At 38.6% G+C, this 17,565-nt stretch overlaps 1 protein-coding gene across 5 annotated transcripts in view; it reads right to left on the reverse strand.

The window, feature by feature from the left end:
- LOC111036511 (paired box protein Pax-5) overlaps positions 1-17,565 on the reverse strand; it is a 71,401-nt gene that overhangs the window by 27,142 nt on the left and 26,694 nt on the right. For 2 of the 5 annotated variants that reach the window (XM_022318536.1, XM_022318537.1), the window contains exon 1: positions 1,756-2,104. The exons of 2 other annotated variants lie outside the window; for them this stretch is intronic. In XM_022318536.1, the coding sequence (XP_022174228.1) occupies positions 1,756-1,915 (160 nt within the window). In that variant the 5' untranslated portion in view covers positions 1,916-2,104. Of the gene's footprint in view, positions 1-1,755; positions 2,105-17,565 lie in introns of those variants that run through there. One more of the 5 variants, XM_022318538.1, reaches the window with a different exon arrangement.

A 17,565-nucleotide genomic window follows, 5' to 3' on the forward strand; every position in this document is an offset into this window, starting at 1 on the left:
GTGTTTGGCCCTTTGGGATTACTCGCCCTTGTTGCTTTTAATGAATCTACCCTACAGAATCGAGTGTCGATTAAAGGGCCACGCGCGCGCACACCACTTGATGTGTGTGCAATGTTTATATTGGTCGCCCCGTGTCTGAAATATAATCATGATGATGATATATCATTATCGATATTACAACGAATTACTTCGGATACTTACTGGATTAGAAAAATAAGTACATTTGCCTAACGTCGATTGATTAAATTTTCTATTTCTTGAACTTAAGTATAATTAAGTAACATATGTTATGACAGAACGATACCGGTTACTCTGAATTTTGAAAATGTTACAATTTTAGATTATAGTGAAAATAATGAGTAATTTATTGTTCAGTATATTAACTGAAAAACTAATTTTATTTTTATTTTTTAATTATAAGTCGAGTCCGACCGATTTTAAAATTTTAATACAATTTAAATTTAAATGTATACTGGCATGATAAACACACAAAAGCAAAGACCAACAAAAATAGCTTCAACTGCAGTGATGATCCCCATACAGCGGCAGTTTCGGTAATTTGTGGTTAATTAAATCTTTTATTTTTGGGATACAAAAGTGAATATTTGTCCGGTCTACAAGACAATCAAGAGCCGTTGTCGTCTACCCGAATGGACCGCGAAGTAATCTTAATTGGACGGTACCAAATATCGTGCCAGGACAGTTGCATACGTTGTATTATTATTGTGCCAATCAAGCCCGAGCGCTTTTTTTTCCGGCTAATTGGTACGAGTGTACCTCTGCGACAGAATTAAAACAAACACACAATAATATTTCGAGTAAGATATCGCTATATTGTCGTCTTCCCAGTAGACGGTCGTATGATTGCCTTCGATTTTGATAACTTTTGGGGGGTATGTATTACCTATATATTACCTATATTTGCGGTGCGCGCGTGAATAATCGCATGTAATGGGTAATCTACACAACAACAGTAGGTCAATCAAATCGTGCACAGTGTATGTAATAGTCGAACTGGCCAATGAAAACACAATAATATCAGTGGTTATATACATAAGATACGATTAAAATTCATTTTTTTTTTTTTTGCTTTTACTGACTATCTAGGCCCTTTGCAGTCAATATTAATTTCATCCACTCTTCTCTGCCATATACGCATGATCTAGATCATAGATCTTTCTCCATTCCACTCTGGTCTCAAGTCCATTAATTACTTTTAAACTATATCTACGATTATATTATTAATAATTATTTTTTTTATACTGTGATCGGGTGCGCCACTGGCATCACATAATAACGGTATTGGAAATATGACATTTTTGTCACCAAATATTTTAGGACTTATACAAACACACTATAAGTATATAATATGCGTGTGAACCGCAATAATTCATGATTTGTGATATTTTATCACTGTGTCTTTAGGCCTGTATTATTATATCGAGACACTGATTATAAGCAGGACGAAACGTCCCCAACAAGGTTTACGCACGGCAAAGGACCTACACATTTTTACTGCACTATATTATATTCGTTCGAAACGAATCGTTTAGACATCAAGACATCTACAGTTACTTGGACATAACTTCACAAGTATTACATGTTAGGTAGATTATATTATATGGCCATCATAACTCTGGCAACGAAATAAGAGACAACCTAGGTCCAACGAAATTGCGATATACCGTTTACCGTCCGGTACACGGGAACTGCGAAATCGTACAACATTACACACGATTTACTCGCGGTACTCACAAGTGTAGTATTCCATCATGTTCTGGTTGTACCGGTACGCAGCCGTCGACAGGTCCATGGCCGGCCTGAGCGCGGAGAACAGCCCGATGTTGCAGGACGGGTCCAGTTTGGTGGCGGCCGCGCCGAGTTCACCGACAACGGAATCGCCGCCTAGCACCATGCCGGCACATAACACGCACGCGACGAACACGAGTCGCGAGGGGGTGTATAATTTGGGGGGGAGCGGGGGAGAAACCGTGTGACCGATGCGATGTGCGACGACGATGACGACGAGACGTAGAGGCGACGAGACGACGAGACGACGACGACGACGACGACGACGACGAGCACGACTAACGGTGTGCGTGTGTGCGCGCGCGACGACGTGCACAATATGTGTATCCGCCGCCGCCGACGACCGGCCGGGGTGGCTTATGTGCGGCGGCGGCCGTGTCGTCGTCGTGGTGCCTATATGCCGCTGCCGGTGGGCGGGACAAAGGGATTTTCGCGGTGGGGACAGCCCCCTCCCCGCCGACGCCTCCGCATACCCCCGTCGTCTACACAAGCAGTGCGGAGTCTGATTTTTCATCTTTTTCTCCTCTTGTATATTATACTATAATCGTGTTATTCTATTTATTATCTCTATCTCTTTTTGCATATATTATACATAGTATTATAATACACTATTGCCGGCGCAGCCAGAGAGATTTTCGAGAAAAAATGAGATGGATACGCAAAAAATAATAAAAAAATATAAATTTTTCTTTCGACCGACGGATTTTTAAAGATTGCAGATGATAAAATTCCGACTTCAAGTAAGGTTTCTCCAATACCAGCTATAAAATATTAACTTTAGCATAACCTACTGACAATAATATGATACCACTATCTAAACTTGGTTCGGGAGACTGCAGTTTAGTACCTACGATATGTTTGGTAAAATGTCGGTTTTTCGAAATTGGTTTTTTTTTAATCATTTTCATCCCAGACGACAGCAAGTTGTCAAATTATACGTTGTAGTGCATTGCACGCTATATCTTGTATTGAGTGTATTAATCCTGCAGTTTACTAGGATTATGTGAAGAAAACAATTTTTTATTTATTCACCGCGTCGGAGCGTGCCAAATTTGTGGGTTTCGTAAATATTTGAAAACGTCCCCGTTGGAGCCACCCCATGACGGTGCGCACTTTGATTTTTTTGGGCCCCCGTCAAAAATCCTTTCCACCGTCACCGTGTATCGCGAAAGAGACATCGGGGTGGTGGTGGATGACGCATGTGCCGCTCGGAGGTTCCTGTAGGACCCTTTGCCATTGGCCAATGGGCGGACCGGAAACCCGAAAACGCTTTACGTACGCTTTTTTCACCCTTCTCGATCTCCACGAGCGTCACCCCCTCACCGTTCCTCTCTCGCCCCCCCCCGACTTTTCCACTCTGTCGTACGCTTATACAGTGTATAATGTATACGTATACCAGTGGTGGTGGTGGGGCCGTAAATATTTAATAAGCGCCAAAAGTCGAAAAAGCCAGCACAGAGCTTTTTGTGTTATTAAACAGCGCCCGCAAAAGCTTTACGGGCTACAAAACGTTTGTTTCCATCCCGCTCGTCCTTTGTGCCGTGTAATGGTTCCTTTGGGGAATGCCAATCGAAATGCCACACATAAGGCAAAAAACCGTTTATATACATGTATACATAGATACACGATCTATACCACATACGCATAACATGTACATATATATATGTGTGTGTGTGGACGTTATTTTATTTTTCGAATTGAGGTTTGATATATACAATGATGTACACGTAAACCTACTCGTTTATAACTAGGACTTACATTTTGGTAAAAAGAGAAAAAATGCATAAACTATTAAAGGGTATAATATTATATACTTTAAAGTTATGTTATCTATATTGCCTTTTAACGTCTGCGTGGGAGAAAATCGACGGAAAAATAGAAATAACGAGGCGCACGTAAGGGACAGTCAGACACCGGACGGCCGCAGCTGCTGCAGTAATTAAATGTTTAACTTAACGCCTCCTCCTCCTCCTCCTGCAGGACCTCCGAAGCAGCAATGCTATATAATGCGAAGTGTACGCACAATCGTCCGTGACGCGTCGAGCCGGTCGGCGGCGGCGTCAATCGTTTATCGGCCGCGGCTGCGTCGAGCGTACATGCATTACGTGATTTGCGTGTGGCGGCGGCGGCGACTGCCTTTTTGGCCACCGCTACCGCTCATCAAAAGACCCGTTAAACGACGTGTGACGCTCAAATCATTTTTTCTCTTCCCCGCCTCACACATGCATTTCATTTCGCCCGCCCGCCCGCCCGCCCGCGCGCACGCGCACGCACGCACGCACGCCGCCGGACGCCGGTCTCACACGGCTGATCCCGACGCGAATTTGTCGCACGCTCGTGACGATTGTCACACTACGACACGTGAAAAACGCCACTTAACGTGTACACGCGCGCGCCGACGGTGTGTGTACCGCGTATTTGACGTGTGCGGTGCGCGGCGGTTAATGATGTGCAATGACGTGTGTTGTGTGCCCGTGTGTGTGGCTGCGCCGCGGAGTCCGGGTGGGTGGCCCACTCGATGACGGATTCGCCGGGGCGTGAGTTGCAGCGCGCGGTGTGCGCCGCACCGACGATGGTCCACGCGGTCGGCGGGTTAGGTTAAACGATAATATGATATTGCGTGATAAATCGTAGTTCTATTTATAGATATCGCCCAAAACGCACAAAAATATGACAAATTATGGGTATATACTATATTATAAATTAATTATAATAATATAAACTCGACTGAAATTTGACGGTCCCTGATATCGGTAAGGTGAGGATTTAGATATTTCTAACGGTACGTATAAGTAAGAAACAGGGCTGGCGAGAGAGACAGAGACAGTGAGTGACCGAGACCAGGGCAGAGCGGTGCTAGTGTTCCGAATTCTGATCGCGGATGATCGATCTGCCGGAACGGTGTGGTGTGGTAACTGCGGGTAGTCTTTTGACCAATGCTTAAACGCCACTGTGTTTGCGCCGGCCAAACAAATTACCTTATTCCTCAAACACTTTGAACGAAATCGTATTTTATGTTAGGCCCACATGACGGGCGCATATATTATAGAGTGTATCGACGAGGTGAGCCGACGGGACGATTGTATTATGGTCGTGCCGGAAAGTCATAAAAAAAAAAAACTTGAAAACGTTACCTGCATTGAATAGGGAAGAATAAAACACGAAAATTCTTTACATTGTCGTCATCCACTGCGTCCCTCGCAGTTTCAGACGCTGCACAAGTCGGCGGCACATAACACTATTATTATATTGTTGTGCGTGTGTCCCCCTCTCGACGGCGAGCACAATGCGGAGTTAATAAATTCGGGATTGTCACGGCTACCCCGCGTGGCTTGTGTACAGGAGGTATATATGATATGTGTGACGGCAGCCGTGTATATACTATAATAATATAATAATATATCCCTATCGATTAAACGCCAGGTTCGTTTACTCGAGCGAGATTGAGCGAGAGGGACGCGAGGAACTGCGAACCGTCGAGAGCACGCCGCGGACCGGGGGGGGGGGACACTTGATCGTAAAAGCCTGCAAAAGGTGTGTTGGCATGCAGGTATATATAATAATAATAATAATAATAGCAGTGACGCAGCTGACAGCGGCATATAGCTACCGAAAGAGGGATCCGACGATACCTATGGGTATGTATATATGTATATGTACTTGTAGTTATGTATATAAGTGTTATGAACTACATATTATATGCACATTCGGATGTTTACCGAACGATTACCATTGATCCCGGGTGAAAAAAAAATAATATTAAATGCAATATTGCTGTCCGTGCACGATACGCTATAAACAAACAAACTAGTTTGTCGAAACTCGATTCGGGGTAGATAATATTATAATAATATTATTTATAATACCATCGTCTCATCGCCGTCTCGAATATAAAAATCGTCTCCGCCCGATTCGTCGGCGCACATTTTGTATAATATGCGATGAGCATTGTTTTCGTTTACAGGTATATCTACAGTATGTTATCGAATCGCACTTTGGCTCTAACCGAATATGCGTACTACGCAGTGTGCGCCAATGTGCAGGTATATATTATTATTATGTCACGCAGATACGTGATTCTGAATTTTATATCATGCCTAGGAAATCGAAGACTATATACGAATATTATATTATTATGATTACACGTGTATCGTCGTATATAGCGTGCACCGACGACACCTAGCGACGGCGAAGGTTGCATCGGAGTTTCGATTTCAAAGCGGCTTGTGCCTTCGGGTGTGTCCGGGAATCACGAATATCTCACAGTGCTCTTGTCACACGAGTGCAATTGAATATGGCCAGTGAGGTATCGATTACGCCGGTCGCCGACCACAATGGTCCGGTTCTCTGTTCGTATTTCCTCAGCTCGTTACATTCGTACTCACTGTAGGTATACTCTCCAATTGTACACGACGAAGACGCTATAAAATAATGTAGGCTCTGGTGAGAAATTCTCACGATTCCGAAGTTTGCTGGAATATCTCTCTTCGACTTCCCCTCGATATCGCCACCACACAATGTACGCGTATAAGTATAACATTTTATTCGTATGTCCGAAGAAGCGCAAGGCGAAGCCTTAAGATAGTATGTGCACATGCTCACTGTCCCACAAACATACAGTCTTATGTACACAGCAAACACATCAGATATATCATCATATATTTAATGAATCATGTTTTTATATTATATAAGCTGAGAGTGGTCGAAGTTCTTACTTTGTCAGCGCTGCCATGGTAGCAAGAGGTGTGATGGGGTTAAGCTTCGGAAAAAATAAAATCATTTTTAAACGGTTATATTTTGGTTACCATATTCTATAGATAGTGACGTTTAACTGAAGTGCATTTTCCGTTAAAACAATACCTGTCATATTTTTATATCTTAACGAATGTCTAACAAATAATAATAATTGTTTATAGCTAAAATGATGAACATCGCACTACAATTTTCTTAACACTTATTATTATCAGGGTACTTGCACTATGCGTTCATAATATTATACAACATACACGTCATGGTATAATTGTTGAGATATTCATGTGCTCGACGACAACAAAGTTATGAATGTTTCAGAACCTAACTTTGATAATAAATATTTCGCAACTCGCTTAATATGTTTTATAATGATATTCATTCGGTCGGGTACAAAAGTGCAAAACAAGCCTTTTATAGGATTCCATTAGAGGCGCGCGAATGTAGTGGAGAAGGGAACCGTAGAAATTTAGTCGTTAAGGAAAAATTAATTCTAGGGTTTGTGAAAACGCTTTTTCTGCTTTGATCGAGGAGACGGCGGGAAGGTTTATGTGTTCAAAAGTGGTTTGTGGGGGAGGGGAGCGGTGGTTTGTTAAGTTTTTTACACACACACATCATTAATATACGTGTATATAAATAAACTGTTGATATAACATCAAATGTGTGTACTGGGGCAGCGGCGTGAGTTTGGGTAACTGGTGAAACGTTGGTTGTGGTTGTGCGGGAGGAGGATCGAGCTTGTATTTTTGCCATTACCGTTTTATGATACCGTCGTCAAAGAGATGGAGAAAGAAACGGTGTATACGCAAGGCGGGGATGCGTATACGCGGGTTTGTAGAGATGTTGGCGTAGAGGGGATGGGGTAGACGGAAAGATAAAGGCTGTTGTGGGCGGAAAGCACTTAAAAAGCTCCCCGCATTGTTTATTATACACCCGGTTTCTCAAGATTGGATTATCCCTCGGAAAACGACCGCAGAAATAAATAATACCGCGGAGGGCCGTTCACGGTCCGAGGATCAAGGATCGCACAAGCCCGCAATGCCGTTTGCAGATTATGGTCGCAACACTTTGAAACTTCACCGGTACGAGTGTACGACCTCTTCTACTCTCTTTCTCTCTCTCACACATACACACACACACACACACACACATACAGGCGTTGGCCTTTGAAATATTCGACGAAAACGCGGTCTTACTGCGAATAATGTACAAATGTATAAATGTATAAATATATATATACGAGATATATATAATGACTGGGTCGGAAAACTCTGTAGTTACTTTTATTTTTTGTATTTTTCAAAAGTAATTTCAAGATGATTTGGGAGAAACAAAAGACAGTTCGGACGAAATCGAATTTTCCCATCGGTTTTCGTCGAATTTTTTACTTTGATAAAAATTCTGAATTCGCGGTTGGACGAGTAAATTTCTCATTGTTACAGACATCTTTATTTTATGATTAGTGATTACGTTCATCGCGATTCATCACTGTCACAACGCAGTGGACTTTGATTTTTTATTACTATTATTATTATTATTATTATAAGAGCATCGTAAGTTGGATTTGACTCCGTCGGGGTTTTCTAATGAAACTGTCGTCGTCATCACCGTCGTCGTAGTGCGCTAGGTCAAATTTGAATATAATTCGCGAGACCGGCGCGCAATCAATCACGACCCCCCGGGTAAGGGGTAGTCGACGGTCCGCGAAATTAAAAAAAAAAAAAAAACAGAAAATATAATACCTCTGTTGTATGGTCGTAGAAAACCGGATCGAAAATATATACGGGGTTGCCGGGCGGGGGTACACGGTCATATTTCACAGTTGCGTGCACATTGCGGGCCACGAGCTATAGCGAGAGATGAGAACGGAGTGCTGCTGAATTTATCATTTTCAAAATAATATGACATGCCCGAAAATACGAAAAAAAAAAAAAAAATACTAACGAAATAAATATTTTATCCAAATTGAACCAACGAAATAATATTATTATGCAAGCCGAGATTAATCTGATTTATTTAATGTCTACAGAAACCATTTTTATTTTCGCCTGATGCGATTTTGTTCCTACGTTATAATTTTAAAACACAAGTTATTTATTTTTTTTTATAAATCGGAACAATACAAAGACAAATTACGATACTATATTATATATTGATCATTATTAAACCTGTCACTCAATAATATTTATAATGTCTATTTTACTAATTACATTTTGGTATAATATAAATAAATTCAACAGCATTTTTTATCAAAATTTATCATAACCATATATTGATAAAGAATTGCCAGTTCAATAGAACAAATGGATATCATTTTTCTGCAAAGTAATATTTCAATTTTGCTAGTCAGTACCAATATACTACCAAATTATAATATTATATTATTCCCTATAATATATGTGTTTAGTATTTATTATTTTATTATGATTTAATAATATTAAACATTTTCAATGGTCATACATTTATCATAAGTACTTTGTATTCATTAGTCATAAATACCATGTTTTGTAATAAATATTTCAGAGAGAATATATATTATATAGGTACATTAATGATAAATACAATTATTTTGACATTTATTAATTATTGTCAACGGTCGTAGTATAATTTTAGAGTATTTTAACAATGAAATAATTTGTTATTTTTATAGTATTGTATAATGAATATATTTTAATTATTATGATAATATTGTTTTACCAACTATACACTTATTGCATATAAATCTAAACCCTAGCGATGATTTATACATGCCTTCAGATTTAGTATCACAACACAGAACATACCACATCCAACGATTAAAATTATAATAATATATCCATCATTAAATTTCATAGATGAAAGTGCCACTAATGCATCTTTCAAACCTTTATGTTTTCAGGAAGAGCAATGCTTATTTAAATACTAAAGTATTAAAGAAAAATATATTTGATGACATTTTAGTGATTTTTAAAATATCTTGATCACGGTAAGCATATTTTTTTGTTGATTTTATTTAAAAAGATACAAAATACTTCAAAAATCAAAAAATTCTCAAATATATATTTTTTTTAATTCAAAATATTCTTTTTACAAAATAGTAGATTCCTCAATAGAATTTTTAAAAAAAATATTCGTCTTTGAACTTTAATTTATATTATTACTTAAAAAATGAAATATTAACTATAAAACCACAATTACTTACTATAATAGGTACTATTTGACTTATTATAATAAAATATAGAAAGGGCTGATGATACTTAATATTTGAAGTAAATTTAATTATAAAAGTGTTTTTCTCCAGAATTTATTTTTAAAATATTTAATTCAGATAAATAATTTTCGAATGCTAATATAGGCAATAAATTGTTTAGGTACTTATATAGAAATCGTAAACTAATTTATTTTTTAAATAAATTCTTTAGAGTTAAGAATAATAAAATTACACTTGATTATTATTTTGACTAGTTTATGTAAATATTGTTCATTTAAAAACTCAACAGCTGTTCCCGTCCATTGGCCGTAGTAAACCGAAAATAATTAGATAATCTCATACATAACGCGTTAGCGCCTGACAAGTTTTAGGATACAAAAATATGTCATCCCTGTTGGTGTTGTAAGCAAAGCGCGTCAGTTTAGGCGAAACCGGTGATATAATGTTTGTTCGATTATGACCGAGACAGTGGCTGTTCCCGTACTTGTTTAAAACGTCCAAATAAATAAATTGATTTACTTTATTATTATATTTTAATAAAATATCTCACCAGTCGTAAAAGTTTTTAAGCATTTTTATTTCTAGCGTTTTGGACAAAAAAAAATATAATAATATCGACGATATTCCACCAGCACCCTACGCCACATTGCCCCGCCTCTGTGTTCAAATGTATTTATACGCACCCCTTCTCATACACCACTTCTAGATATTTATTGCACCATTACGGAAAGTTCGTTTTCTCTCAGTTATTTTTCCTCGGCTTTTGTTATGGCCTAAAGACATAACGCACGCACCTTTTTCTTTTATTTTCTCAGTTGCTTTTTCTCTTATGTTTTTTTCTTTCGCTCCCCCGGTGTAATTTGCCAAAGTGGAAAAGCTTTGAGATGGTTACAAATCGATTTGCGGGAAAAGGCGAAAGATGCATTTTTCTCATTTCTATAATCTCACTTTTTATTTTGATAAATTCAGAATCACTCTTAGAATGGCGAACGTGAAAAGAAACTACGTACTTATACCTATATCCTATATATTATTTGCTGTCAGCGGAGTTACAAAAATGAAATTTAAAAAAAAAACTTTATTCCCACCACGAGGTAATAATACCTTTGAATATTAGCCATGAGATGTTTTGTATATTAATAATAATAATAATAATAATAATAATATCAATCACTATTACACTTTACCCTTTATACACCGCCCGAGTGTGACCAATTGGTCGAACTAGAAACAATCAATAATTGTGATAAATTTTGGATAATTTGGAACTCCCACACTGGCGGATTGTACAGGTGTCACGGAACGTTACCCGTTGTGTTTCGAAAATACGACGATTTCAGAACCAAAACAATATAATATAATAACAAAAACATCAATCGGTTCTCGATATTTTTTCTCTTTCTATTAGGTGCATTTTTTTTATTATTATTATTATTCTGCTACTGTCGCATAGATGTATGTACCCACATTCCACTGTGCTACGTGACTCGTTTGCGTTGGAAATTGATTAATAACGCTGATTTGAAAAAAACGAAGGGTCGCTAGTGCCTAGTAGCACTTGTACTTTGGTAATTCACTAAAAGCAATAATTTCCAACGGAAATGGCACCCGAGTGGTTGCGCAAAATGGAACAATTTTGTTAGAAAAAAGTAAGTAAATAAAATAAAACAATAAATCGACGAATCAAAATCAAATATACTTTCATCGCGTCGATACAAAATATATTATGATCGGAATCATACTACGGCTTTACAAAATAGTAAACTTTGTTATCATGACAAATAAAAAATGATGATAATATAAAATATACATATACATAGGTGCAAGATAAATTACAGACATTGGCCACTCGTAGTTGTATCTTTATTCTTTACTCAAAGTAGACGAGTGTGTTTTCATATTATTACATTGAAAAGTAATAAATACTAATAAATCATAGCTAGGCTGAGGTATTTGTTTTATTCAGAAATATTTTATGAATTACTGTTGACGGTCACTTATCCTTACATTAACACTAAATATTGAATAAAACACAAATTCCTAGTAGGAAAATATATATTATACTAACTACAACCTCAATCTTTTTATGGACCATGATATTTTTTGGAGAATACCATAGTAAAATTAACAAACGTTTACAGAGATATTAAGAAAATATAATTTTATCATAGGTAGTAAAACCAATTTACCTACCTACCTACAAATTTCGGTAAAAGTTAAGTCCGTTTTCGTACATATAATAAAATAATTATAATATAATATACTCGTGCAGTCCTCTTGTACAGTAATTGTACGTGGGGCACGAGGAAACAATCGCTATTGATTCGGGTTTTGTATTTTGTGATTTTCGTTTGCCTACGTATAGTCGGTAGGAGGAATAATAATATTGTATAAAAGAGAAGAAAATTACGGAATAATAATGCGGGCGTCCTATTACAATATAACATCATATAGCTACCGACTTTATTATAACACGTCCGTTCACTCTCAGTCATGTCGCCGCCGCGAAAACGGGTAATGATAATTGATTGCGGGGCAATTTTCGGGTAATCCGTAAAAGATGAGAACACAGCAGCAGAAGAACCGGTGGCAGTGGTGTAGACGAGGTGGCTGGACGGGGAGGACCCCGTTTTATTTTTCATTATTTCGTGTGAGGTCTTTATTGCGCCGGCTGATCGTTTTGTAATGGGCCTCCAAAAACACGGCGGTCACGACTGTCGGCGACGGTGACGACACGGTTTTCTCTTCTATTCTGGCCCGGAGCACGCGAATCGCGTAGACAAATCGACATTTCATACGCCGCACATGCGCATAATATCTATATATAAATATATAAACATTCCTGAGCAGCACAGGGACCAGATATGTAGGACCCGTGGTCGTGGTGTTTAACGGAAAGGAACGTCTTCATCGGGAACGTCTACACCGGAATCGTGGGAATTAAAAGAGATTTAGAGATATACAATAATAACAGCGATGTGAATATAATTATAATTGTAATAGGTAGTAATATTATTGTCATCACCGATTCCGACCCAATGATGGCTTTAACTCTGTTCGACGTGATCATAATATAATATAGACTATAATATACAGTTAAAGACGGATTTAACCGAAAGTGTCGAACTAATAATAACGTGGAGTCGATTAATTGTTAAAAATTATAGATATTATTATCGAATAAGAACTTTAGAAATACCTTTATTAATTATCTGAATATCATCTTGTCGTTCGTAATATTTCTATTTATCGCGTACAGTATACCTACAAAGTCTGCATACGCGTTCAGTGTTGGCTGTCCTACGAAGAATATTATTACAATAATATTATTTTAGTTGTGAGAAAACCGGGATTTTATTTTTCCAATGTTATACTATGTAGCGGTTATGTGTTGAAGAGTTTTATTATAAAAAAGTTATTGAAAAGTGTGACCGAAAACGTTCTATTTTATAAGTACTACCTTCACATTCCAAGATCACCTCCGTGGTTGGGTGTCGTTTCCTTTTTTTTTTTTCCTGTGCAGTTGGTATAGGTACCCGCTTCCTGTCTTGTGTATTACACGCGTAGTATATATATCGAATAATGTAAAACAAAACAAACACTATTTCATTGTTACTTTTATACTTAGTATATTTTTCTTTGTGTGAGTGTGTGTGTGATACAAAAAAAAAGGTTTATTTTTTTGTCCAGACTACCGCTGCCGCGGAGGAGCAATTGCCGCCGCCGCGATGTGCGACTGCGGTCAGAACGCTGCGTACGCGCTAATCACGGCCACTTCCGTTTCATCCCACCCAGTCAATGAACATTCCTCCGATGAACCGATCATCAATCAACTCGTACGCCGTCCTAATGGTTTTCGACTATATTATTCGTTGGCTTTATTTTTCATTCCGCGCCCAGCACTGCACAAGTATCGTACGGGCGTGTGCGAGTGTGTGTGTGTGTGTTTATTATTTACGTTATGTATACTGTGCGACGCTTATATCGACTGTGCCTAGCTAGGGTACCTACTATTACAAATATAGTACGTGATATTTGTTATTCATCGTAGTTTATTGTTCGAAATGTCATTCAACTGCAATAATAATTAATAAGTGCAGAAGATGCGTACTGCTAATGCAACATTTTCGCTTTTCATTTTGGCAATCATGTCGAAGGATAACGAAAACATTTAATTTTTATAATTTATTAAAAACTTTTTCGAAACTTTGCCGTTACATGGGTACTATAACACTCATGTAATAATAGTACTATATGATCAAATATCAACGTTCTAACTCGAGTTTCGTTATCCGTATCGATGATGATTATAATATGTGTTATTCTATTACACCATAGTATATATACACATTACACATTCAATAAATCGTAGTTATAATAATAATGTGTAATAAAATATCGTTCTTTTGTGTCTGCGGTATATTCACCATGCTATCTAATCGACTAGTCCATCTCGTCGGCGAATCTTTTTTTGTAGGAAGCCGCGTACTGTAATCGGTTCGTCACAGTGTAGGGCGTGTAGAGAGCCATCGCCAGTGGATGTGGAATAGGGCCGTAGTGGAAACGGGTGTGGGGTGGATAGGAGGGAGGTGATATTCACTCTGGTTACATTTTTAACAGGTAACAATGGGATACAAGATGATTGCATATCGGAAACCCCACCCTAATTAGTGACGTCATTTCCGGGCTTAGAATCCACAGACATTTAACATAATTTGAATCCCCTCTACTATTTTCCGATTTTGCGTGCAGACGATTTATTCGCTTTTTATGTGTGGCGCACATTTGACATGGTCCCACGGTCAAACGAATTTCGCTTTCGAGACCACATACAAGGCGTAAAATCATTGTTTTTCACATCGATAGAAAAGCGACAGACTTAAACGATAGTGAATTTGGTTGGGCAGTTTGTTATACAACACATTTTTAATGTTAATCACAATGTCACAACTCACAACGGACAATTTTTTGTCCACACATATAATCACTAAATTGATTATTGAGTTTCAAAAACCATTTAGTTCATTTAAATTTCTTCACAGTTACGGCAGGTCGTTTTCGTCATTCGATGCGAGTTCGAAAATGCCGTGTTTGATGTGTTTCACATGAGACGAGTATCAATTCGCAGAATTCTTAACCACGAGTCGACTGATGTCAAGGACAACGTTGTACTTAATGCAAGTTGAAGAGGGTCGGATGGGAATCGCTCCCATTGCTACAGAACGTGGAAACCTATTGTTTTCACCACACACATAATATCAAGGTTATGATGCAACGGTTCACTATATTTATACGTATAAATGTATTCATTTTTTATATGATGTCAGTCTAAAATTTTTGTGGTATTTTTCGAAACTTGGTTATATTTTTAACACCGACTTCTCGCTCATTACAGCGTCCGGTCGATCCAAGGTTACGAGCAGAGTCCTTCCACAATGAACTGCTGTCGGTCATCGGTTTTATAATCTGCCACTATACCCAGTCACCACAAATAATACAGATAGTTTCTTCGGTTTTTGTTCGCTGATGTTTTTATTTTGTTATTATTTATTTTTAAGATATTTTTTGGCGTCCATTTTATTCTATGTTTCGTCAGTGACAATCATCAATATCGTAAATCACCAGACAATAATTAAACTGGTGACATATTAGCTAGCAAATATTCGAGTACGTACACATTTAATCATTATTTCATTTTTTTTTTTTTAATTTATGCATAATATAATATGAGATTCATAAATGTTTTGAACTTAATACTGTCACAGTTAGTCGGATTTGATATGTGGGGAAAATATAAAAACCGCAGACATATTATGACGACGACGATTCAGTTACCGAACCGGTATTATTCTGTTTAGGAGGCAGTGTAGCAGTTAATGGTCCGCGGCTGAGACCTTGCCCGAAGCTATTTCACACTACGCGACGACGACGGTAGCATCAGACACCCATGAATGGGATGTTTGTACACATCATACATAGCAAACACCAGGAGCAGCTTCTGGTATAAGAAGAAGAAGAAGAAAAAAACGTATGAATGGATCGAACCGGGAACCATGCGTGACCGCCGACCGTTGCTAATCACCACAATGTTCGGTCAGCTGATCAATATGATCTCCTGGCTCCACAATGTCTGCCATCGTTCATGGTTCATCTATTTTGTGGGAAAACTTATTAAAATTACCAACATACTCGTATCGTTTTCAAAAATTTGTCACAGTTCTCGGGGAATACCAAACATATTGCAGGGCGTCGAACGTTTCCCTATACAAAAATCAATACATTTTTCTAGAAGGGGTCAAATAATTATGACATTATGCTAGATGTTTATGAGTATCATAAATTGTCAACGGATCTGTTAACAGTGATAGACGATTGTCAATTAAGAAAATAATATGTAAGACCGTATTTTTTTCGCATCGAAAGCCGCCGTACATCCGATCAACTTCGTTCGCTATTTTTGAAATCTTTTTTACAAAACATAAACGTATACCTATATACGAAACACTGGGTGGATATACACGCGTTGTGTCGGCTCGGACACATTAAACGTTGGTATAAAACTCAATGAACGGCGGCGGCGGCGGCGGCGGCAGCACTATAGAGGCATTGTAGATGAATTCGTGCCGCATGGTTCATTAGATATGCCCCACATTGATCATGCTGACTGGCAGGTTCACAGCAGCCACCACGCTACCGCCGCCACCGACACCGGGCCGACGACGGGGACGTGCGCTCACGGACAAGACACGTCGTATCGTCGTCGCGGTCCTTGGCCGGTGAAGGGGTGTAGGAGGGAACTAGACATTTTTATGCGTTTTTAGCCAGGCGATACCACCGGAGACACATATTATACATTATTATTATTATTATTATTATTATTATTATAGCTGGTGTACGAACTTCCCGTGCGTGTCAGTAGGTATATACATATTATTATTATATTATAAAACACAATACATATATATATATATACGGGTATAGTTTGTTAAACATTGCAGTTCTCGACGGTTTTCAATGAATTTTCTCCCGCGTTTTCACCGATATTTATCGAGCTTCTACACGAACGCCATTTAGTTATTACATCCAATGAGCGGCACCTGACCAAACGTCCGCAAAGAGGATATGGCCAATTTCCGCAGTAGGTACATCGAAACGGCGATCACGCGATACACTGGCAGCAGGTTTTTCACTTTTTTCACGTGTTTTGGAATTTGACTTGGTAGACGCGTATTGTATATGTTACACGTGTTTAGGCGTGGGAGTTCTTCTCGAATCATCAGCGACGATGGTCGGTGCGTAAACATGGCGACGCGAACGCTAGAAAATCGGTTAACTTATTTTTTTTTTCACAGACACACACACTATCACTATTTTTCTTCTACAATTCACGTTTACCGAAAGCCGTTTTTGGACAGTCGTTCCCTTTTCAACGTGATATTTTTAATCATAATAGTCGTAGTATGGGAACGGCCTTGAACACGGTTTCATTGTGTAACCGCACCGACTTAACTGGTCTGACGTCTGACATCCTTTACCACTCTTCTACGCACCTACACACACACACAAACACACACACGCACGCACTCACGCACGCGGGTGCAAGCCTAGCTGAGCAGTAAGCTCCTTATTTTATTACACAATGATATACGCGAGGCTTAAAAATCAGGTATGCATCCGTCTTTGCCGTCGGTCGTCTCAATAACATCGAAGTGTCGTCTCAATCCGTATTATATACCCATATAGTATCGGCGCGAAACCATCACGGTAGCGCAGGCCGCACGCTTTACGTTTCGGCGCGAGATCCAATCGAGTAGGCT

The sequence above is a fragment of the Myzus persicae genome, unplaced genomic scaffold (genome assembly GCF_001856785.1).
Source record: "Myzus persicae strain clone G006 unplaced genomic scaffold, MPER_G0061.0, whole genome shotgun sequence".
NCBI classification, from domain to species: Eukaryota; Metazoa; Arthropoda; class Insecta; order Hemiptera; family Aphididae; genus Myzus; species Myzus persicae.